This window comes from Gobio gobio, assembly GCF_949357685.1.
Source record: "Gobio gobio genome assembly, chromosome: 7".
Taxonomy (NCBI): Eukaryota; Metazoa; Chordata; class Actinopteri; order Cypriniformes; family Gobionidae; genus Gobio; species Gobio gobio.
Genome location: NC_137103.1, coordinates 37,263,335 through 37,288,930, shown reverse-complemented (window position 1 = coordinate 37,288,930; position 25,596 = coordinate 37,263,335). Strand labels below are relative to the sequence as shown.

Below are 25,596 nucleotides of genomic sequence, written 5' to 3'. Positions count from 1 at the left end.
TCGATTGGATTGAGATCTGGGGAATTTGGAGGCCAAGACAACACCTCAAACTCATTGTTGTGCTCCTCAAACCATTACTGAACTATTTTTGCTCTGTGGCAGGGCGCATTATCCTGCTGAAAGAGGCAACAGCCACCAGGGAATACCGTTTCCATGAAAGGGTGTACATGGTCTCCAACAATGCTTTGGTAGGTGGGACGTGTCAAAGTAACATCCACATGAATGGCAGGACCCAAGGTTTCCCAGCAGAACATTGCCCAAAGCATCACACTGCCTCCGCTGGCTTGCCTTCTTCCCATAGTGCACACGCACCCGGCCATCCACGTGATGTAAAAGAAAATGTGATTCATCAGACCAGGCCACCTTCTTTCATTGCTCCGTGGTCCAGTTCTGATGCTCACATGCCCACTGTTGGCGCTTTTGGCAGTGGACAGGAGTCTGGGCACCCTGACTGGTCTGAGGCTATGCAACCCCATACGCAACAAACTGCGATGCACTGTGTATTCTGACACCTTTCTATCAGAACCAGCATTAACTTCTTGAGCAATTTGAGCTACAGTTGCTCATCTGTTTGATCGAACCAAATGGGCCAGCCTTCGCTCCCCACGCCATCACAATATGGCCCTCGTCAAACTCGCTTGTCCATTTTTCCTGCTTCTAACACATCAACTTTGAGGACAAAATGTTCAAGAATGGAAATGGTGCTGTTTTCTTAGAATCATCTGTGTGTGTTTTATCACATGATTTACCATAAATCAAATAAATAAAACTTATTAAAGCTTTCAATCCATTTATCAAATACTGAACACAGTAAATGTAGCACAAACGTATCATGAAAGCAGCTATTTCTACAATAATTGGAAAGTGTTGAGAAATTAATATCCCATCTTGTGGCCCAATCTTTCTGAATTAGAGTCATGTTTAGGGTGTCAACAATAAATCGTTCTCAACTAATATATCATTGAACAGTGACATTAAAAACCGAGAAATTATGTTTATAATGTAATTTGACAGTGTACTCTTAAACCTTGCCAGGATTAGAACTGAATCTATCATGAAAGATCATGCCATCCACAACAGTATGTTGGAAACCTCATGTATGGCAGAGCCAACAGCCAACTGAACCATGTCATGTGGTTAGTTGAGTCATCCTGTGTCGTTATCAACAAGCAGAGGAGTGTACATGTAACATAAACATGGCAAAGCACATTACATGCAGGCTTTAATGTCCTTCCTGTGGCAGATTTATGTGGCACTTTCATGGCGCCTTGCATTGTGGATCTGGTAGAACACTGTTTTCCTTTCATATTGCCTATGATTAGAGGAAAGACAATAAATTAGTGTGACAACCTAGCTGATGATGTTTCAGAATATACAAGCAATGTTCCTGTAAAAATGACAGGCTGTCCTGTAATGACATAGTGCAACTTTGAAAGCTATTGTTTGGATTATGAATCTTCTTTACCAGTAATCCTACACTGATTCTTGACAATCGATTACCATTACAATACATTAGATGTCTGTTCCTTGTCTTCTTTCAGTACCTCCAAGTACTGTTTAATTTTCTGTGACGGTTGCTATTGAAGGCATCAGGTTCAGTTTGTTTGTTTACTGAATTGAATCCCTCATGTTTTTTTCAAAGAGGTTTCACTATAGTCACTGTATTATTTTGTATTAATTTATATATATATTTGTTTGATTGTTACTTGCTCTACAGAGAAGAAACCTTTACTTGAATCAAATTACCACAATTTAAACTTCACTTCACTAATACCATTTCCCAAAATGTAACATACACTTGCAAAAATTTAGGGAAATAGGAAGTTTCAGCATATCATGCAGGGGAATTGGTTGAATAAGGCTACAGTTTTGTGTAAGGGAAGGATCAATGACCTCATTGGTCAGTTATTTTGCATGTTAAAAGGAACATTGACCTATTCTTTGATTGTCTGTGTCAATTACATTTATGCAGCATTGAAATGTGAGTGTACCTTGCTTAATTAAAATAACCCATATAGGCTATTAAACCATACACACAGGCAAAATCATACACACAATAATAAAGTCTAGTGTGTTGTTTCACAGGCCCAATACAATAACATAAATGTGAGATAAGGTTTAAAATAAAAGTAGGGGTGTAGTCAGACATTGTGTTTGTTTCCTCAAAAATAATCCCAGATTGGATTTCATATTAAAATGTACACCTTTAAAAGGCAACTGCGTTGACAATATGGGTTTATTACAGCATTTTCCCTCTGCATTCATTTGGCTAAATATACGAAAATTACAATAGATTTGAACAACCATGCATACATTGCACAATGCATGAATAAATAAAAGCTAACCTTAACCATGACATAATCTATCGACCAATAAATCATGCAGACAAATAGCCTAAGATAATGTATAGCTTCACATATCTTTGAAGGGCTAAAATGAAAACAGGTCGAAGAGAAACAATATTTTCGCACTGTTGTCCTTTTTCATATTGATAAACTTGACACTAAGTAAGGTAACGCTGACGTCAACAACCTATCTTCATGTAGGGAAAAAGTAGGGAAAACAGACCGGTGAGTGACAGGCTCAATGACCAATGGCGTTGTTCGCAGTCGATGTTCTTTAAAGAATCAACCAATGTGCGTCAAGGAAGGGAGGGGGTGAGGCACTTGGGCGTCGAGGCGAAGTTAGGTTGACGAATGGCAACCAACAGAGGACTACGAGTTAAAAATTGGATTATTTGATCATCTGACTGGCTTTAACGTTACATGAACGGACGCGGAGCACGTTAAGGGGAAACCGCGGATGAAATTGATGATTTTGGATGCCGCCGTTCCGTTCTGATGTGTTTCGGGAGGACCCCCGCGTCTCGCGCATAGGTCGCGCGATAGATTAGCTGCGGCGTGCTGAAACCGAGTTCAAGAAATCACAAGTTGCACGCGCGAGAGGAAGACCCTTCCGCGAGATTGTTATTGCTGCCCGCCGAGAAATGTGGACGTTCGGATCTCCTGTTATGACGTAGTTGGCGTTTCGTGACACATTGTTAATTCAATTGCAGTTATATCTGATGGAAGAGGCCCTAAAGTACCTGCCTAAATAATAATAATAATTTAATATTGATGGATGGCAGCCAACTGCACATTTGACAGATTGAGACATTTTTCAGTCGATTGATTTTTGTGTTTAGTTCAGTTTCCCGAGACAAGCAGACTATTGAAAAACTTGACATCCATGTTTCCAAATTTGTTTGAATTATAATAAGTGGTCAGGATTTACTTATGGCTTTTGATGGTGGAAGTTACTCATCTGTCTTGAATTCAGTGTCTCGCGGAGTTGCAGTGTTTCACGTTTGATAGGATGTAATGTCACATCTTACGCACCAAAGATTATGGACTTTATTGTAAACTACTTCAGCTACTAGTCCAGTGCTTTTTAACAAAAATAACCTGGATGTCCAAGACTTGTTAAGAGAGACTGTCTTATTTATTCATAATATTATTGATTACGCTTGCTACTTAAATATACATATTGAGGATTTGCTGTGAATGTCCTTTGAATCTCCAACAGATGGTAAAACATCATTGACACTTCTCAGAGCATCGTTGGTTTCAGAAACGTCTCAATGTCGGTGTATGAAGCCAAGTTTAAAAGTTCTGCTTTTTACACATAAGAGAAAGGATTACAAACAAGCTGCACTGAAAGTGAAAGTGTATTGAGAAACGAATCCGGTAAAATATGGCAAGTGAATGCACCTACAGTGCTCAGTATGACACTGATGACACCTTTCGCACTACGAAACTCTCAGCGGACGAGCAGCGGGAACGCGCGGGGTATGTGAACGGCGGCTGCGCGTCCCTCTCTTCTTCTGCCTTCGAGGTCATCGGCGGCTCGCTTTACCGCAGAAAGTTGGAGAAGGGGTTCGTCCAGTACCGGGAGGTGCTAGCTGAAGACAAGCGACTTCAGTCCATAACAACCTTCCACGAGAAGAGACCCGGCAAGTCGCACCACACCCTGGAGGACACATACAGACTGGTGGCCGAGCACTATTGGTGGGAAGGTTAGTCATTTTTCTCTTATGGTATTATTTTATTTTGACTATCGATACATTTCATTTAAGTGTCTGTTTTGAATTAGTTTTATATCTGAACTTTGCATCAAATAACCACCATCAAGTTTATAAGTGTTTTAATGAGTAATTTATTCAGTTAATTATAATATTATTAAAGTTATGTATTCAAGAGAGTTGTCGAATCGATTTCCTGCGAGAAGTGCAACAGCGACTATTGGCGACGCAACAATATTTATGCAAATGAGCAGTGCAACTAAAGTTACCAACGTGACACAGTTGAAATAGTCACCATGAAATAAAAATTGACAGGTCTTTATTTTCTTTTTATTATCGGAGTGCTTATTATAAATGATTTATCCGTGCACGTCATTGTTGTTTGTAAAATTCATGTGCCCTCGTTATCTTTTTTAATATACTATTATTATGTCTTTCATTTCAAACACATTTAACACAAATGGACATTTCCTTTAAAGACATGTTTTCCCCAATAATGAATCCCTATTGTTAACTTCAACTCTCTTTTCCTTTCATTTCTGTGTGATAATACCCACCACCAACACACACAAAAAAACACATTTGGAAAAATATTCAAAGAGTATATAGTTAGACACTTTTTTACATATGAAAAAATAACATTCACATATTTATCTCTAACTCTAATAATGAACAATAATTTCTAATAAGTAATTCAAATAATGTTATTTAAACATCAAATGATAATATTAAATAAGTAAATTAAAAGGTAGGGAGGATTATATAAAAATAGTTGCATAGGTCCTATACCCAAAACTATATATTGTATCTTAAATATATTTGTTTTCTTAAAAATGACCTCCATTATCTGAATTACATCTATACAAAATTGTGTTATTATTTTACAAGTTTAAAATATGAGTATAATGAGCTTTAAGTTCACAGCAACTTCTCCAGCAACCTAAATATAAATGATTATACTTAGAAGATATTTATGGTGTTATAAAATATTGCATATTAACTTTTCCAAGCATATTCTTGCCAATATGGATATTGAATGGTTCTTAATTTTTCTTTTAAACTTTGTTTCCAGTCTTCTTCTGTTATGTTATTATCTAGTTCATTTTCCTATTTTGTTTTAATATTATGTAAACCTGTATCCTTAATTAATTAATTTATTCGTCCTATCAAATTATCTACTCTTTTAATTCTACTAATTTAAATCATAAAGTGCAACAGAGGATGAATATCGTCTAAAGTTTTTACTTTAATTTCATCCTTTAAATAACTTCTTATTTGAAGAGATTTGTAAAATAGTTTCCTATACAATACACATTTCCCCTAATCAAATGTCTCCATCATATCTCCATAAATGTGATACATTCTTATAAGCTCTTTACCAGCCCTCGTTATCTTTAATCAAAATAAGTTCCCCTCCCTCTTGCAATGACATCTCTTTTCTGATTATGTGTTTACTGGAACAAAGGCGGGACAACCTGACACTCTAATGAGATCACAGCAATTAGCAAAATACAATGATCCAATCAATTCCCAATGGACAAAGTTCTGCCCTACGTCTTTTTCATGTTCATGAAGCTGTTTCACTCAGATATACGTCACAATAGGGAAGAAAAGACTATTGCGACTCTTTCATGTAGACTTTAAATGTGGTCATTGTGATCTAGGCTTTTTTGGTTCTAACTTGACTGTAAATTACTGTAATGGATAATTAACTTTTAATTTTTGAACAGGTAGGGGACTCTTCATACCAATTGCTTGCTTACTAAAATTGCTGTATACATGGACGTAGGCCTATTTATTAATTATTATCTAGGGATGCACTGAATTTTCAGAAACCAAAATTATTCGGCCGAAAATAATTAAAAAAATTGCACTTTCGGAGTTGCACTTTTCGGCCGAATAAGTGAAAAGACCAAATAAATGTAACCGAACAATTACATTTTTGATGACGCGACCAAATATAGCAACCAGCGCATGTGAGAGAGAAGCACGCACGCTTCAAAATGCAGCAAACATGTCGGAAGTGTCGGAGCATTAAAGTAAAAATGGCCGTTTGCAGACACTGTCTAAGCACTCTCAAATGCAAGCAAAAGCACCCTCAGTTGATACTGTAATAATATATTTGGCAAAGGCTCCAGTGCATATTTGTGTCTGACTGTAGAACGTCAAATGTATCCATTTACAACGTGTTTCTGCTGCGGTGACAGGCTCGCAAAACCTCTCATGAACAAACAAACAAAGTGTAGACACGAATCGACTAGGGATGGGCATTTTTGTCAATTTCTCATTTCGATCATCGATAGGTCTCAAAAACGAGTACTCGGGGGCGGGGCATGTGCAGGGGGCGGGGCATGTCCGTCATTAAGATAATGAAAATGGTTGTTGACAAACGTGACATGAAAACAGGTACATGAAAACATGAACATATAAAACAAAAAATAACTGCTAGATTATGATGCATAAATGTCTTTGAAAAAGAAACATCTTTATAAAATGACCGTCTCAAATAACCACGTCATAATATCGAGCATTGCATTTGAGCTGAAACTGTGAAATAACACCACCCTGCAGAGCTTGCTAGCTGGTTAATAAACTCAACCAAACGCACCCTATATTAATATGAAGATTATTATGAACTTATTACGACAGGACGTGAATGCGCACGTGAACTTCAGCGTGCTAGATTTTACAGGCGAAGGGTTTGAAACGCAATAACCAATAAAAAAGAGACAAATATCTTTTTTTCAGGGCGATCATCGTTCTCATGATCGATGATCGCTGTCACGTTCGAGTACTCGATTACTCGACCACTGTTGCCCATCCCTAGAATCGACGTAAGTGAGATATTTATTGTGCATTGTTAGCAGCTTCATTGAACTTTGTACTTTGTGAGATCGCGATGAACTGACATAGCGACAGCATTTAGTGACCGTAAATGGAGCGGTCTTGGCTCGCTTTCGAGTCTACAGTCTATATAATCCATTGAATAAAACTATTGTTTTTCATGTTGCAAAAAAAATGGCCAATTGCACGCTGCAAAATTGTCGAAAACAAATTTGTAAATAATCTTAAATGTCTCCCTGTAACACTCACTGCTGTGGTGGAGCCGTTGCTTAGCCTACATCTGCACTTTAATAGAGCACCCTCAGTGATTTAGAAGCACCTTCAGTGATTTGATTATGATACCTGTAGGCATAATAGGCCTAAGATAAGATGGCCAAATAAAAATATTTTTAATTTAATTTATTTTAAGTTATATTGTGGTTTGTTTGTATAATGTCTGCTGGAATGCTAAAAATGTTCAGTGTTAAATAAATATGCTTAAATTGTAGTTTTGTCATTTATTTTTCTTTAAAAAAAAGCAAGACAAAATAGTATAAAGCTCATTTTACTATTTAATTTATGCAATGGTGAAAACATTTGCAAAATAAATAAAAAAAACAGCGTTCGGTATTCGGCTTTGGCCAAGTGTTTTATTATTATTCGGCTTCGGCCAAGATTTTTCATTTCGGTGCATCCCTATTATTATCCTATCTATAGCTGTCTTTACACTTGTAAAGTGCACAGAGATGGCATAAAATGATTTACAATTTAATTACAATCACAGGGAATGATTCATCAAGCACTCAAAAGTCACATTGTTGAGAAAATGTTGCCTTTCGTACTCAACTGACAGAAAACAAGACCTGCGCTGATTGTGATGACAGTGGCAAAAATGAAGGGGGCTCTGATGTATTTCATTTACACTGAAACTCTGATTCGAGGAGTTGAGGTGCATTATAGTTGCTTATTTTAGAATGACTTATATGCTGCATTGCATCCTTAAGGTGGATTTGGAGGTGGCAAAGATCTCCCTCAGGGCCACCTTATCTCGAGACTTTGTATGATGTTTATAATTCTTAAACTGCTTTTGGAATGTCAGATCTCATTTAGTTATGCTTTGTATTAGATGATAGCTTCTTAAGCATTTAGGCTGGTAACTGAAAAGTTTGAATTTGATATGCGTTGATTGATCACTTAAGCCACTTAAAGAGGTCATGAACTGGCTTCTTACATATTTTATATCGTTGTCTGAGGTCAATTTATGACGTTTGCGTGGTTTTTACATTAAAAAACATCATAATAAATAAGTAGTAATAGGCTATTTTCTGCCCTGGTTTTGAGGCTCTTTCAAGAAACTCTCAGTTTTTATGGGCGTGCCGCACTGAAGACTTGGAAGTAAACGCCCACAGCTAGGATTGGATCTTGCTTTGTAAGTTATTGAGCTTCAGCTCCCCGGTGGGGAAACTGCAACCGGAAATAATCGCCCACAGGGCTCGCAAAATGTTTTTATCAAAACAAACACAATGATTCATCTCTCATCCACCCGCGATTGATTGGAATGTAATTTTTTTTTATTAACGTTACTTGGCCCGCCCGATAGGTGAATATAACCACGAACCGTACACACACACACACACGCGCCCTTCAAATATCAATTCAAGAGAGTGAACAAAGCACATCAAGAAAGGAAGAAAGAAAGGTTATTTCACTATTTAAGAGGCCGGGCTTACGTTTTGGTAGCTCGTCTGAAAAACACAGCCCCAGGATGTTGGGCTTTGCGAGCACTGGCCTACATAGGCTACATGCGAACATAGGCTACATGTCTGAGTCTGCTCCCGAATCATGCATTCATAATATTGGAATCCGAATGAAACCTTGTCTTAACCTAGCCTAGTCATCCCTAGTCTTAATTTTCCAATGTCCATGTAACGCTACCTCTAATGCTCATTGAAATGCTCCCACAGCGCTTTAGAATGTGTGTGCGTGTGTTTGTTTTTTATTCCGGAGTGTTGTAGTTCTTTCTTTCGCTAGTCCAAATATAATTCACTGTATTACGACTACAAATGAGACCAACATGCACCGTATATATTACAGTCAATCTCTTTCTGATTGTAGCCTATTACAGACACATAAAACTGATTTTATTCTTCAACTAATAGTTCTCCAGTACTTCCAGTTCCGTGATTGTGGGAGCGAAGGCGAATCATTACATTTTTCACCTGCCATCTCGCATAAGCGCCAAGGACCGGGCAAAGCGATGACGCAAGGTGGATGAATGACCAAATAGAAAGTATGACAGCAATAAAAAAAAGTGAATAAAAGCCATGTAAACCACAAACTCAATTCGGTAGTGACACACGGACTGATGTCAGATACTGAATGTGTTCTATTTAGCCTTATTGTCCTTGAACAATCAAATGCACACATAATTATGCCTATGTCCATATTGGTGGTTATGTCTTGAGTGAACAAGATTGGGAGACGCGTGTCAGTGTTGAATCTGCTCATTACTGTAGGTCTTAAAGTGAAAGCAATATACCATATACCCGCTCGTGTCTGTGTCATTCAAGTTAATCAAACAACAACAACAACAACAGGGAACAATACTTAAACTTAAAGCACTGTTGTATCTGGATCTTTATGTTGTATTTATTTGTCCTATTCTGCCCTACAAAGGCAAAAGACCTTAACTCGCCAGAGTGTGGAACTGAGAAAAATTACTTTAAAGATTTTTAGTTTTCCAGCCAAATTATCATAGGTAGGACACTGGAAATCTGGCAATTAGATGTTTTAGTAATAAATTATCTACATAAAAAATTTTTTCACTCAAACTTGACTTTTGACCCCTACTTTGAAGTTACTGTACTCTGCCTTTGTATTGTCTGCAAAATTTCACACCAAGGCAAATGGCATTAACTTCCACATTATCAATATTTGGTTGCTGATCACCATTTACAAAATCATTATATTAACACCTGTATAAAATCTAGTGACCATGGCATTTATTTTGGATGATTTACAATTGCTTTTTTAATATGGAGCAGTTTGGTAGCCTATTCATTGGATAGCTGACAAGACTATGTGTGCTATAGGCTGAACGAAGTAGATTGCGATCTATCTAATTTGTTAGTCTAAAATGCATCTTTTGTGTTTAACAATTTTTTACCTTGACTTTGATGTCTGCGTTTCAAAGCCACCTCAACCATCCTTAAACGCTATTAGTAAAAACAACCACTCAACTACTTGTTTTACCTACACTTTTATTCAGGTATCATGTGTGTCAGAAGTGCTTCAGTGACAGATGTATGACACAGGCTACACCGTAATTTAAACACAGCAAACATTAATGGACAGTAAAACAAAGGCAAAATTACGTAACTCCAGGCCTTTTGCCTTTGTAGGGCAGTATTGTCATTTGTTTATAAGTTCTTATTGTATTACTGACTGTTTACTTGATTACTTAATTACTTGAGAACTTATATTAAATAAGGTTTACTTGTTAGACTTTGATCATATTTCCCACTCTAAGCGGGAAAATTTACCACCACAAAATCAGTGATTTTGATCTATAATTTTTTTTTTTTTATAAATATGTTTTTTATTTTGTGATATAGGTCTTAAATTGAATTCATAATGGTCTTAAAAAGGCCTTAATTTTTTTTAGATTTGACTTGATGAAACCTGCAGAAACTCTGCTGTTGCTTCACTCTCTCATTGGCAAGTCTGGATTTATTGTGATGGGAGTAATAATCTGAGCTTTTGGTGTGCTGCTTCATGTTTTCACTGAATTGCACCATGAGTGATTTCTCAATACAGCTTATTGGGGCTGCTGAACAGCTGGGTATTTTGCCCTGTGCCATAAACACCTTAGTTTTCCAAATTAATCTGTTACAAACTAGGCAACAAGTAAGCCTAATGAGGACCATATGCCCATGTTTAATTCGAGGTTGGAGTTGTGGATCAAATTTTGAAGGTGCTGATGATTCGTTGATTGTTAGGTCATTAGCAATGTTAATTTAAAACTGAGAGTGGAATTTATAAATGTATATGATATGTGGACATATTACTCATACCTTACATCAATCCCAGCGCGAGTCTGAATCAATGACGAAACATTGGAAGAACTAGTTATTCAACCCGAACCTTGAGAAGGACATTTTCTCAGAGTTCTCTAAAGTTTGCAAAACAAATATTTCTCCATCCTTTATCTTTACTCAAATTAGTAAGAACGACAGACAATCTCCATTAATAGACTCAGTTTTAGGAAATACTGCAGCCCACAGCTGATTTACAGTAGTATTTCAGTAAGACAGTAATAACATGAGTTACACAACATGAAACACAATAAACACATTGTAGGGCACGGCGTCTTCTCAACATAATGCTATCCAGTAACCGCTGCAGTGTTTGAAGTGGTTGAAGTTCTCCATAGTTTCTGCGCGCAATAAGTGGACGGGCAATATGCTAATGTTTCGTCTTGATGTCACAACGAAACGGCTTGCAATTCGTTTAATTGTCTCAAAGTCGACTGAGAGACAATGGGTCTCATTCACTAAGCATAAGTACACTCAAATTTTTCTGTGAAATGTTCTTATATGGAGATAGTTTGGATGTGTTTTATGCAAATGACTAACCTTGTGCACGCGGACGCTCATTTAGAATACTCCAAATTCACTAACATCAAAACAAGGTTAAGAACTAATTAATGTGTGTACAAATGTTTTGTGAATCAGGTGGAGATTATTTGTGAGAAGTTCTCACAAATACGAAAGAATCAATTATTAGTGAGCGAGACCCACTAACTTAATATACGGTGCACTTTCAGATTTAAAACTTTGCAGAACGTTTTCATTCACTTAGAACTATGTTACACACTACATGAAAGGTAATTTTCAAAAATCCATAATAGGGGCACTTTACATTTTTCCATTGGCAAGTTTCTTAATTAACTGGAGTTGACTAGTGCTATACTCCTAAGAGATGATTATGACAGAGATCACTGTTTAAAATGGTGTTATTTTCATTGCCAGGCAAAAAAATCACCTGTTGTGAATACAGATTCCTACACTAGCTGTCAGCTGCATAGTTTGCTGTTTATGTGATTTAGTCTATGTAATGTGAAAGTGAAAGAGAATGGGTAATGCCCACACAGAACTGAGCTACTTGTGGAGTAGGAGTGGTCTGAGAGCACTGACTTTCTTTTTTGCATAGACAAATCCTTCTCTGTAATAATTTTGTGAAAATGTGTATTGTTTTTTTTCCTTGTAGGAATGTATTTTCAGGTCAGAGACTATGTCTTTGGCTGTGAGGAATGTCAACACAGTCAGTCTGGGAGATCAGAGGTAAGGCTGGCTTTTTAAACATATTTATCCACATCTCAGTCAGGATTACTGTTGACTTTACGACTTTATCTCTTACTTCTCTTTCTCTTTGTCTCTAGTGTTCCGATGTGGGACTTATCTCCAGGATGGTGGAATCACACAGTCATCAAGTCTTAACTAAACTCAATAGCCAACGGGAAGCAGGTCTCTTCTGTGATATCACGCTGAAAACTGGTGATGGGCAGTCTTTCGTTGCCCACAAAGCAGTCCTTGCTGCGGTGAGCGAGTACTTCCAGGAGTTATTTACTGAAATGGACTCAGCCACTGATCCCCAGTCACATGTTGACCTCACAGGTATGGTTGCAGTACATAGGCTATTCAAGTTAAACTAGTTTCAAAATCAAATAATTTAAAAGGGCATTATTGAAATTGGTGAGCATATTTTATTCATTAAGGTGAGCCATTGTAATCTTCTTTGATGATGCGTTTGGTTGTTTAAAGTTTACTTGTTACAGGGTTCCCACAGTCGTAGGAAACCTTGACTATTAGGAAATGTTGGACTGCAGTCATAGGAAATAATATATTTTAATGGAATTTTCTGTACTAATTATTCAAAATGTATTATTATAATGCATTCCAGTTGATCTCATTCAAGCAGCAGATCCTTAACCTTTAGACTGTCTTTATCCTATTTTAACACACTCATATCTTTTATTTTATCCTTCAGGGCATTAATCAGTTATCATTTATGGTTTCTCATATAGGTTACAGTGAGCAGAGCCTGCTTGCTTTACTAGAGTTTTCTTACACTTCCACCCTCAATCTGAATCTGGACATCTTGACGGAGGTTTGTGCCATGGCCCGCCATCTACGCATGTGGCCTGCCCTTGAGGCTTGCTCTGCTATCAAAAGGGAGCGAGAGACTTGTCAGTTACATTCCAGAATGCACAGTACTCCTGGTGAACCAAAAAATGCAATGCCTGGACCTTTCAGGAGAGACCCCTCCTCAGCTTCAGAAGGGAAAGTAGGAGTCAAAAGGAAGAGAGAGGATGAGGAAGGAGAAGGCTCTGAGTCTTCCTGGAACATCCAAGCACAGTACAGTGAGCAGATTGTTGATAAAGTAACTGATGAATTTGAATCCGAAACCTCAAATCCTCCGTTCCCGTCCAGTTTTCAGGTTGAGGAAAATGGCTTTCCATGCAGCCCAAATCGCAGAATGAAGCTCATGGACTTCAAATCTCCATCCTGCAAGAAAAAAACACCCTCCCGCCCCTCATCTGCGCTCATCTCAACATCTCCTTGCACCTCTACTCGTTCTTCCTCTCCATCACGACGTCTGCTTCGTTCTTCACCTGGCGCCGCACTTGCTCTGCGCAGACTCCTGCCCAAAATTGACCTCTCCACTAAGAAAAAGAGGAAGTCCTCTTCCTACCGGGCATACAAGCCCCAGCATGAATTCTCAGTGACTCCGTCTCAATCTCAGGCAACAACTTTGACCCATGATACCTCAGTAAATGTAAAGGAGGAATATGTGGAAGAGAAGGTATATAACAAAGTCTCTCAGGATGAGGTCCACAGCCCCCGTGCTCAAGAGAAATACCGTCTTCTTAGCTTCCTTGGCTTGCAGAGGAAATCCTTGGTGCCCGGTCCAGAAGAACTGTCTGGTTGGGGGCAGAAAAAACGACTTAGGAAGTTAAAAGTCAGTGATTATTCGCTCACAGCCCGGCGAAAACCTCGTGCACAAGGCGTCCCATTGGGATTCGGAACCAGTTTAGGGGTGCTTGCTGCCGTTAGTCCTTCTTTGTCTCTCTGTGACATGAGCAGAATGGACTTGCTGAACAGACCAGTGAAAGTAGAACTCCAAGAATCTTGGAACCAAGAAAGGTCCAAAAGGAAAAGGCATGATCCTGTGCAGCCAATTGCAAGAGCTACACGTAGCAGGTCATTGCTGCACGCTGACTCCAGTGCAATTGATCAAACACTCAGACGTCACCACAAAAATCAAGATAAAGCACCTTCCCAACCGGCACGAAGAGGTAAAGTGCCAGCACACAATGCCTCTCCCCCTTCAAAAAGCACTATGCTCAGGATAAAACAAGAATCTTCGGACAGTGCCATCTTGCAACCCATTCACCGTCGCAATACTGTCTGCAGCCCCCTGACAACTTCTCCTAAAGCACCAGGACGTAGGGGTCGCCCACCAGCAGATCGGACTGTAAGGGTAGCCACAACAAATTTGCAACACATGAAGCGGCACAAACCTGGGCGTTCCCAACCAGTCAAACCTAAGAGCTCAAAACAAATAGAAAGCAAAACAAAATCCAACCATTCTACAGGAATGCTACAAGCAAAGCACAGCAGAACTGAAAGAGGAACACAGGTGAAGGAGAACATAAAAATTAAGGAACATTTGAAAAGAAAGGACAGTCCTGAAGTTCAGTATGGCGTCATGAACTGGGATGCTTCTAAACATCAGCATCTTCACAGCCACCCTCTTTACAAAACGATAAAGGAAGAGCCAGCTGACCCATTGCCCCTAACCCAGCCGTTCCCAACCAGCGATCCCTCTGACCTAGGCAAGCGTCAGAGCAAGCCACCCATCAAACTGTTGGATCAAGGCTTCCTCTTTGGGTTCTGTCGGCAGCCAAGTGGCATAAAACGGGAGGAGGATAGCATGGATATCTACCTGACTCGGTCAGTCTCTCATGGAAGTAGTTCCCATTGCGATTCATCACCTGGTATGGGCAGAAGTGATCGGGTGAGGGCCAGGATTATGCCGGATCGGACCGGTCTAAATGGGCCTCACTGGGCAGGACTTGGCAACAGGCACTCACCCTTTTCCCAAAGGACTGCTATTGGAGTGAAGACAGAGAGGGATGAAACCAGTGTGCCCCAAGGGTCACAGGTTAGCCGAGTTTCTAGACACCCCCAAGTCAGCAAGAGGAGCTGTAAAGTCAAGAAAGAATCTACAAAGACAAAGGTGATAAATATTGTCCTAATGCTAGCATTTGGTGATTTTTATTCCCATGAAAAATACCCCTTTTCCACCAAGGCAGAGCTAGAGCTAGATCGGAGCCAGAGCCTAGTTTCAAATCGGTTCTTTGTGTTTCCACACCCAAAGCCCCAGCTCCGAGCCAGGAAAAGTGGTTCTTAAGTAGCACCAAAACATTGCTGGGCTAGAACAGGGCTAGAAGTAAGAACCGATTACGTCAGGCGCTGGGGGCGGGGTCAACAAGACCAACACAAACTTGAGATCCGCCATTGTTGAAATAGCAGCTAATGGAGCTAACAGCTGCTGCTCGTTTGTAATCTCCGTCTATACAAATGACGGCGAGCTGCACGAATGCGTTGGATTCGCTGTGTTTTGATGCCAATGTAGGATCGTAAAGCCATGTGAATCAATAGTAACGCAACGTTTGCATTGTTGATGGAAGGCTTGTTCGCAGCGGTGCTGTGCAGAGACCGATCGCCGTATGATAACGAGTCCAGCGAGAGCACACGACTCCTTATGCTTTTGATTCACTCATGCGTTTTTTTTTAATATCATACGTGGATCGGTCTGCGCAGCGCCGATGCATCTCAAACAAGCCTGGTGTGTTTGTGTTTCCCGCTGTCCAGGGTTGCCAGGTTTTCACAACAAAACCCACCCAATTGCTACTCAAAACAAGCCCAATCGCGTTTCAGGGGGGCTTCCCCGGTAAAAATCACATTTGGGGGTAAAATATGTGTTTTTTTGGCATGGTTGCCTACTTAAATTCGCATTCCCGGGGCTAAATATCACATAATTGGGGTTGCCTCAACCCGCGGACATGAAAAACAGCCCGCGGCAACAGTGATGAAGTAGCCCAACTTGGCAACACTGCCGCTGCCTCGCTAGCGTTGCTGAGAGAGATGAGACATATACAGTGACGCAAGACATGGCTCTGTTGTGGCTCTCAGCCCGTGGAAAAGCAAACCGGTTCTTAGAAGGCTCCTCAGTCGAACCAACTATGAACTGGGACTAGCTCTGGCTCTGAACTAGCTCTAGCACTGCCTTGGTGGAAAAGGGGTTAAATGCATGTTACAATAAATGTTTTGTAAACTTGTATGCAATCTGGTTTAGGGAAGTAGAACTCAATGTCAATTGTTGGAAAGAATGATACTAAATTTAATCTGGTAATAAACCAATTAAAAATGTTGTCTGTTTTGTCTTCGTAGAATGTAAGTAAGCTGCTTCCTCTGAGCAGCCGCCGTTCCATCCTACTGGAATCCATTCGACGGGCACGTCTGAAACAGCAGAAGAGTCCTCAAAGTCAGGCCTCCAGTGGACCACATGCTTGCCTGCAGTGCAGAGCCACCTACAGGGACTGTGATGCCCTTATTATGCACCGGATCAAGCACATTGAGGGCAAACACTGGCCCTGCCCGGTATGTATCATGTCTCCTGAGATCCTGAAAGTGCTCCCTTTCCCAGCCATGTGCCTATCTACAGTACAAAGCTATAATAAAAGGTTTATTAATTGCCCATATTGTAAAAAAGTACCATCAGAGCTGTGACAAATAGGTTTGCACATCCAGAATATTGACTGAGCAGGGCAGGTTTGAATCCGGCTCGCAACATTTCCTAATTCCATTTTTTTTTCTTGTTCACTCCATCATTTCAGTCTATGGATGTGAGTGGATGGATCACGCGCAGGCAGCCCTGAATGAAAAACATGTGAGAAGCATGGAGCTATTTAACTCGCTCAGTGCCAGGGAAGTGCAAATTTAATGATGCTTGGCTCAGTACTGAGCTACATAAAAATTGGCTAATCAAACTTCCAACGAATAATGCCTAATAAAATAGTGTTTATAAGTGCAGCGCTGCTTTGTTTACAGAGGTAACCGGAGAAACCGTTATTTCTGCTGTTCCAAAAGCGGCATCCCCTGTCAGAGATTATAACTGCTGTTTCATTCAGCACGTCTCCCGTTCGACCCATATTTTGGCACAGCTTACACGCACAGAGCATTGTAAATGTGAACAGGTGGATTGATAAGGAGCTAATGTTCGTAAAAAAATTTTTTAATTTATCATCTTGACTCATCCATTTTCTTTAAAGGCTATAAAGGAATTCCAAAGCTGACTAAATTATAAATAAATAAATATATGAAGAAATGTAAAAAGAAATACATAAATAAATACATGTGGAAAAAATACAATTATACATAAATAAGGAAATAAAAGTATAAATACTCATTTATTTTTGTATATTTTACATTTCTTTGTATTTATGTATTTTTTAATCACATTTATTTGTTTTTTCATTTATTTATTTCTACATTTATTTAAACTTTTATTTCTACATTTCTTTGTCTGTATGCTAATGCGTGTTTTATCTCAGACATAGAAATGATAGAATGAATTCAATTATACATTTAAAAATGGAACTAAAACAGCCAGTAGGCATCAATCATTAATTCAGCCGATTCGTTCAAATACTGATTCATTCAGTAAGAAAACAGTACGTGTTGCTTAGAGGCACAGCAGTTCTGTGATAATTCCTATATTGATTTCATATTTCTATATTCAAAATGTTATATTTAAAACATTAATCTGATAACGATTTTTATTTTAGGCTACTGGAAACCATATAGCGCCTTATTAAAGGGTTACTTCAGCGATTTAGCATTTAAGCTTTTTATCAGTCGAAACCCGGTAGTATATTCAAATTATGGTAATTTCATGTCCCCCTGAGACAAGAGAATTATGCATTTTATATCGTTATTATGCTCGGCTCGGCCTCGGGCATTCATAACGGAGCAGTGCGAAGATAAGTGAGTGTTTAAACTTTTCAATGAATTCTTATGAAAGTTTAGCTTCCATATGCGTTCTGAAAACGTGCCAGACTGGACTTCATTCGCTGAGAATGAATGCCGCGCATCAGCTCTGCTCTTCGCTCTCGTGATGAATGAAATCGGACTCCTGCTGCGTTTGTCCTGTGACTTTCGTTAGGCTCACTCACACTTTATTGAAAAGACATCTTCAGTTTTTAATTATAGAGTCTGTTCTCTAACTGAATTAAATTATTGTATTATTATGAAGATCAAAACAACGGTGGGAGCGGTGTAGGGAGTGGCCTCATAGGGCAGCGAAGCAAGTGCATTCTGGGAGTTGTTGTCTTTCATCCACGAGACAAAAATACATTTTCTCAGTCTAGAAGGCACCAAATTCAAAAATAATTTCACATTTCTACTACATAAATGACAGTTTAAATACACATTCATCTTCCTAGCGCTGAAGTACCGTACCTTTAACTGAATTTATCGATTGAAATTACGAACTTGACATATGATCATAATGTAAATAATTTTGACATTAAATGTGATTAGTGGATCATTTTCACGTGCTTCCATGTCAATCAGATCTGTTGGAAAAGAGTATGTGTGGTAACCCTACATGCATATAGTTAAGGGGCGGCAGTGGCTCAGTGGTTCATGTAGGTTGTCTACAAACCCGGAAGGTTGGTGGTTCGATCCCCAGTTCCACCTGACCAAGTGTCTAGGTGTCCATGAGCAAGACACCTAACCCCAGCTGCTCCTGACGAGCTGGATGGTGCCTTGCATGGCTGACACCGCCATCGGTGTATGAATGGGTGAATGTGAGGCAATATGTAAAGCGCTTTGGATGGCCCTTGGTCTGTTAAAAGTGCTATATAAATGCAGTCCATTTACCATTTAAGGATAGTGTTATATGAAATGACTTAAACCGTGATATAAGTCATTCATTCCCTGTGCAACTTTTTGCAAAGGCTTGTGTTTCGTTTGGTCACACCACAAGGTGTCGCTGTGGCCTCAAAGCGTCAGGACCTCTATGGCCAGCACTGCCAATTGCTATGTCTTAGGTAAAACACGCCCCCCTCATTAGCATACAGACAAAGAAATTAATAAATAAATAAATGTAGAAATAAATTAATTGAAACATAAATAAAAGTATAAATACTCATTGCATTTTTTCCATTTCTTCTTATATTTATTTATAATTTAGTAAGCTTTGGAATTCCATAGGCTGTAACGTCGCTTTTATAAAAATTGATATACATTTATAAAAATACTTTTTGTCAAAACTTGTATTATTTGAACTATTGTTGAAATAGTTTGTTGTTTTACAGTCATTTTATGGTTTAGGATGTTACCATAAATGCTAATCTTCGTGCAGGTGTTAAGAATTTATTTATTTTTTTAAACCCTGCAGATACCCTGTACAGGTGGTTAACAAATAATTTTGAATATTTAAAATTTCAGCAATTACCTTATTCATATTATTTCATTTAATGAATTAATGTTTATAAAAAAGTACTAAAAACCAGTGTGAAATAAATATCAAAAGTAACGATAGATACAGGTACAGTAGGTCTTTGTAATGTCTTAAACAAAATAAAATGTACAAAATAAAAGGTGCGTTAAAAAGTACTTGAAAGTCCTTCAATCTGGTGTTCGTGAAAGAGCGGGAACTGTTAATAAAATTGAAACAAATTGACAATAAAAAAAAAGCACCACAGTAATTTAATAGTTTTCCTTTCCCACCCAGGCTTTGTACTTCTGGTTTCTTCCCATTTTCACATTTCGTTCTCTATTGCAGTTGTGCAGCAAGACTTTCTTCAGACAGAAAAATGTGAGGAATCACATACGGACACATAATCCCAAACTCTACAAATGCCGCCAGTGCATTGCTGCTCAGTGAGGTCAGTCTGTAAGCCACAGACATCTCTACATTTCTGTTGATTTCCATTGGGTTTCTTTTTGTTTTTTATTTTAATTTATTATCTTAAATTTTAGGTTAAAAGCCACAGGATTAAATGAAGAGGAGCAAAGCTTTGTTTCTTTAAATATTAATGCTGTAAATACCAAGGATCTGTGATGTATGACAATGAGGTTGAATTTATTTGTGTAAATATTGTTATGATAGTTTAAATGGTCCTTTCCTCACAATAATTGTTGTTATTTAAGTAACGAAGCTGAGGTTGCTTTGCAATTGATACAGATGTGTTAAACCAGAACTTGAACCCATGGTGTTTTTCTCAGGGGGGCGGAGCCTGATGGTCAAGGTGATATATGTATAATGAGAATTGTGTAGAGTTTGTTATTACTAATGTAATTACTACAGTTGTTGTTTCTATTGTTATTATGATTTATTTTTTTATAAATGGCATAATCTTGAGTGCACTTAATGTTAGCTTTGTTTTGAAACCTAAGAAAGATGCGATGGTCTGGGATGTACTTGAATGACGGAGTGGAGCCAGTGGACTGCCCTAAATGTGTGGTTGTCTGGCAAAGTTTTAGAAAAAAAAAAATATTAAAGAAATTTGTCAGGAATTTTTAAATGAAGGTTGGGTAAATGGAGTTTAGAGTCCTAGAAGTCACAAAATGGTTAACCTGCATTGGTGAAATGCCATTTATTTGGGTATAAACCATTTTGTGAAAACGTTTGACTAAAGCTTTTCAAAATGTTTTTCTTAAAATCTTTTAAATAAGGGAATCCCAAAATGTCTAATGTGACCCCCCCCCCCCCCCCCCCCCGATAATTTCTTGTCTGACTTTTTATGCATATTCTTCTTTAACATACAATGCAATGGACTTTAATGAAGAAGTTTTAAATGTTGAGGTGTTTTGTCTGAAAACACGAGTTTAAAATGTAGAACGACCAAATAGCCATATAAATAAATTTTGCATTTTAAAATTGACTCTTCCTTGTGTATTTGTGTACATTTGAGGTATTTTGGTTTGTTACACAAGTAAACTACTACTTTTATTGTATCATAATTTAATATTCATATCAGTAGTTAATATGTAAAACAAATCTCACCTTATTGACTTGCATATCACCTTGTAAAAAAAACTGTAGCAGTTTCAGATGACTAAAATGAAGGCACCCAATGAAGATATTACACACAAACTCCCATTTGAATAGTCACACACATTATCAATAGTTTTGCTGTGAAATGTATGCTTAACATTACGGCAGCCTGTGAATGAATTTGTTTACCAACTTGTACACTGCAGATAAACATTCTCTCATTTGTTACTTCTCTGGTCATGATCCATTTTCCCTAATAAGAAAGAACTTGACAGAATTTAAACATTACTTCTGATACTGCTCTTTTGTTATTATGAACACTTGAATCCATGTCGAAAAGACCCGAGCTTCAGAGGATTCTAACAACATTTGTTTTTGGTGTAGAGTTGAGAGTTAGTGAGAGGTCAGACTTTGGGATGGTCATCTACACTGTTGCAGAGAGCACGGTAAGATTCATCAGGTAGAGAGTTAACAGCCATTGCCTTCTTAAATTCGTGCAGTGGGCAGTAGACATCACTGCAGCCTGGGATTTTTTGATCCTGTAGGTAAAATATATATTAATAACAGCTTCAAATGTGGACAGACAACACAAAAAGAGCTAGCCAGATATAGAATTAAAGCAAAGAAATATTATTAAAGGGTTAGTTCACCCAAAATGTTTAATTCTGTCATTAAATTACTAACCCTCATGTCGTTCCACACACGTAAGACCTTTGTTCATCTTCAGAACACAAATTAAGATATTTTTGATGAAATCCAAGAGCTCTCTGTCCCCTCCATAGACAGCAATTTAATTAACACTTTCAAGCTCCAGAAAGGCAGTAAAAACAGTCCATGTGACTCCAGTGGTTCAACCTTAAAGGGTTAGTTCACCCAAAAATGAAAATTCTGTCATTAATTACTCACCCTCATGTCGTTCGACACCCGTAAGACCTCCGTTCATATTCGGAACACAAATGAAGATATTTTTGTTGAAAGCTGATGGCTGAGAAAGGCTTCAGATAGGCCTCCATTGGCATTCAGTACATTTACACTCACAAGACCCATAAAAGGCACTTAAAACGTTGTTACAAAGTCCATCTCACCACAGTGGCTCTACAATCATTTTACGAAGCGACGACAATAGTTTTTGTGCGCAAAAAAAATCAAAATAACGACTTTATTCAACCTCTTCTTGTCTTCCGTGTGTGCCTCCACGACGCATGCGCGAGAATAGGACGTAGCGCCGGGGTTCGGGAATCCATGAAATGCACACTTTAGCCCCATTTTGAGCACTACGCGAGACCTAAAGCACGATCAATGTAGAATCCAACAGCTTAGACACGCGCGTCTTCCTCTGCTTGTAAACAAATCGCTTCTGGGTCATCTGTCCGAACGCCGGATCTGCGTCATATTCTCGCGCATGCGTCGTGGAGGCACACACGGAAGACAAGAACAAGTTAAATTTCGATTTTTTTTTTTGCGCACAAAAACTATTGTCGTCGCATCGTAAAATCATTGTAGAGTCACTGTGGTGAGATGGATTTTTTTTTACGTTGTTTTAACTGCCTTTTATGGGTCTTGTGAGTGTAAATGTACTGAATGCCAATGGAGGCCTATCTGAAGCCTTTCTCAGCCATCAGCTTTCAACAAAAATATCTTCATTTGTGTTCCGAAGACGAACGGAGGTCTTACGGGTGTCGAATGACATGAGGGTGAGTAATTAATGACATAATTTTCATTTTTGGGTGAACTAACCCTTTAATGTTATGAAGCGATGAGAATAGTTTGCGCAAAAAAACAAAAACAATTTCTTCTCGTCTGTGCCGGTCTCCTACGCAGTTTATGTTGTAAATACAAGTGCAGCGCTTCTGGGTTCTACGGCAGAACGGCGGCTCACCATTGGCTAGCTCCTGCGCCAGCAGCACACGCATATGTCGTGGTACTCACATGAACGACTTCCACTGTATTTACAACATAAACAGCATAGGAGACTGGCACAGACGAGAAGAAATTGTTGAATAAAATAGTTTTGTTTTTTTTGCACACAAAATGTATACTTGTTGCTTCATAAAATTAAAGTTGAACCACTGTAGTCACATGGACTTTTTAACTTTATAAAAAAAAATTATTCTAACTATGTTTATACTACCTTTCTGAGCCTTGAAAATGGTAATTAAATAGATGTCTATGGAGGGGTCAGAGAGCACTCAGGTTTCATCAAAAATATCTTAATTTGTGTTCCGAATGTCTTGCAGGTTTGGAACGACATGAGGGTGAGTAATTAATGACAGAATTTTCATTTTTGGGTGGACTATCCCTTTATTGACAAGCAACAAGTTCTTGCTAATGTTCAGTGACGTCAGAAGAAGTGACTGATGTTGTAAGCCTCAAAACGTTTTTAGTAATTTAGTTACAATACTATTCAAATGTTTTTGCTTGTTTTTAAAGAAAAAAATATACTTTTGTTTAGGAAGGACTTGTTAAATTGATCAAAAGAGAATGATATTTACAATGTTACAAAAGATTTCTAGTTAAAATAAATGCTGTTCTTCCTAGAGTCCTTGAAAATGTATCTCAGTTTCCTCAAAAATGTTTTCAACATTGATAAGAAATAAATGCACCAAATCACCAGGATCATGTGACACTGAAGAAGAGTAATGGTTGGTGAAAATTCCACTTTGCCATCACAGGAATAAATTATATATTTTAATTGAAGCTATATTTTAAAGATATTAAAAGAGAAAACATTTACTTTAAATTGTAATAATGCTTGACAATATTGCTGTTTTTACTGTATTCTTGATCAAATGAATACAGCTTTGGTGAGCATAAGAGACTTCTTTCAAAACATTTAAAAAGAAAATCATACCAACCCCAAGCTTTTGAAATGTAGTGCACATATTTTAAGCATTTTACCTCCTGATTACTGAGTGAATGGTCTTACCTGGCCAATGTAAGATAGTTTAACATAGTGCTGGTTAGTTTGACGGTGCTGGTACAGCTCCAGTGTGATGTCAGCTGCATATGGTGGCCATTTCATGTCAAAAATCCCCAAAGCCATGAGACATGGCATCAGTGTGGTGTCATGCAAAGAGTACAGGAACAACTTTCTGTAACAACAAAAAACGCACTTTAAAGATCATGTTTTCAAGACGTGTTATCTCGGAGTTTGACCACTGTGAGGCAGCACCTCTCAAGTTGTGTAACTGGCATTTACTGTCTGGAAATAGCAGGTAGTGAGAAAGTTAATTTTTGGGCACAAGCATATTTTGTTTTTTTTAAACCAAAACATTCAAAGTCGTCAAGTGATAAAACAATAGATAAGCTGGTCAACATGAAGACACCTGTCTTTAGAAGTTGTGCCTTGAATTTTGTCCTCAATGTTGGATAGAAGTAGGTGGAAAAACGGACCCACGCACAGCTGTAAATTCTGCCTGAGGACAAACCAAAGCAAATAAACATTTACAGAGACCTTAAACCATAAGCAACTTCTTCATACATTCTCTTCTCAAGAATCTATAGCAGGATTCATTGGCCCCTCACCTCTTACTGGGATCATAGATGTGAAAGATCATATCCACTGCTCTCTGCTCTACGATACTCTTCCAGGGCTCCAGAGCTGCAGGAAATGGCAGGCCATGGGTCTAGGATCAATAATATAACAATACTGTATTTGAGAAACGAAGCCAACGCAGATGCATCTGTAGAATGTATCAGCAGGGGGCACTTTACCTCTCTGGCCACCATGTCATCTCTAATGAGGATGAAGTCGAGATGTTGATGAGGACCAACACCCAAGGAGCTCTGGATGCTCTGGAGGTCTGCAGCAATGTCAGGAAGCATGGAGGATTCTGCCCAACGATGACTACATTTGATGCACAGCAGTCAATCACAGACACATGATGTTAGACCATTATTGGGCATTTACACTACTAGTAGTTTTTTTCCTTTCTTTTTAAATAAACAAATATCATTATTTAGCTAGCATGACAGTAAAGACATCATTTTACAAACGACTTGTATTTCAAATAAATGCTTTTCTATTGAACTCTATGCATCAATGAATCCTGAAAATAATGCGTCAGTTTCCACAAAAAAATATAAAGCACAACTAATGTTTTTTGAGCAGCAAATCAGAATATTAGAATGATTTCTGAAGGGTCATGTGACACTGAAGTCTGGAGTGATGATACTGAAAATTCAGCTGTCATCAAAGGGTTTTTAAAAAAGTTATTTTAAATTGTAATAATATTTCACATTATTGTTATACTGTATTTTTGACATGATACTTCAAAAATATGACGAAAAAAAAAAACAGTACCAACCCCAAACTTCTGGACAATAGTGTATTTAACCATTATATTAAATATAATTTAACCTTGTTTATGTTTCTTTAATTATTTATTTATTTATGAACATTTAGGATTAAGAACTTCTTCCAATTCTTGGAATTTGATTTTTTTATTTATTTAAATGTATTTTGTTGTTATTATTAGGGCCCAAGCCCTGAAAGGGCGCAGAGCCCTATTGTTCTTCCTCAGATTATTCTTTGTTTTTTTTATTTTTTTTTTCGACTTCTCGGGTACTTTTGGGGCACT

At 38.3% G+C, this 25,596-nt stretch overlaps 3 protein-coding genes across 6 annotated transcripts in view; 2 read left to right on the top strand and 1 right to left on the bottom strand.

The window, feature by feature from the left end:
• Positions 1 to 25,596, top strand: part of piga (phosphatidylinositol glycan anchor biosynthesis, class A) — an 882,343-nt gene that overhangs the window by 715,327 nt on the left and 141,420 nt on the right. The gene's annotated exons all lie outside the window — the stretch shown is intronic.
• LOC307129649 (uncharacterized protein) lies at positions 2,644 to 20,903 on the top strand. Of its 2 annotated transcripts, XM_079822252.1 has the most exons (7): positions 2,644 to 4,054; positions 12,152 to 12,225; positions 12,324 to 12,558; positions 12,969 to 15,184; positions 16,402 to 16,611; positions 19,802 to 19,904; positions 19,999 to 20,903. In XM_079822252.1, exons 1-6 carry the CDS (start codon positions 3,733 to 3,735, stop codon positions 19,901 to 19,903), a joined length of 3,159 nt encoding a protein of 1,052 aa, XP_079678378.1. In that variant the 5' UTR covers positions 2,644 to 3,732; the 3' UTR covers position 19,904; positions 19,999 to 20,903. The 2 variants fall into 2 exon arrangements, with proteins under 2 accessions (XP_079678378.1, XP_079678377.1); XM_079822251.1 differs by having other exon boundaries at positions 19,802 to 20,903.
• acp6 (acid phosphatase 6, lysophosphatidic) overlaps positions 20,898 to 25,596 on the bottom strand; it is a 72,862-nt gene continuing 68,163 nt past the window's right edge. For all 3 annotated transcript variants that reach the window (XM_079822253.1, XM_079822255.1, XM_079822254.1), the window contains exons 7-11: positions 24,731 to 24,863; positions 24,542 to 24,642; positions 24,343 to 24,432; positions 23,943 to 24,108; positions 20,898 to 21,555 (exon numbers count right to left, since the gene is read on the bottom strand). In XM_079822253.1, coding sequence (XP_079678379.1) covers positions 21,421 to 21,555; positions 23,943 to 24,108; positions 24,343 to 24,432; positions 24,542 to 24,642; positions 24,731 to 24,863 — 625 coding nt within the window. In that variant the 3' untranslated portion in view covers positions 20,898 to 21,420. The remainder of the gene's footprint in view (positions 21,556 to 23,942; positions 24,109 to 24,342; positions 24,433 to 24,541; positions 24,643 to 24,730; positions 24,864 to 25,596) is intronic.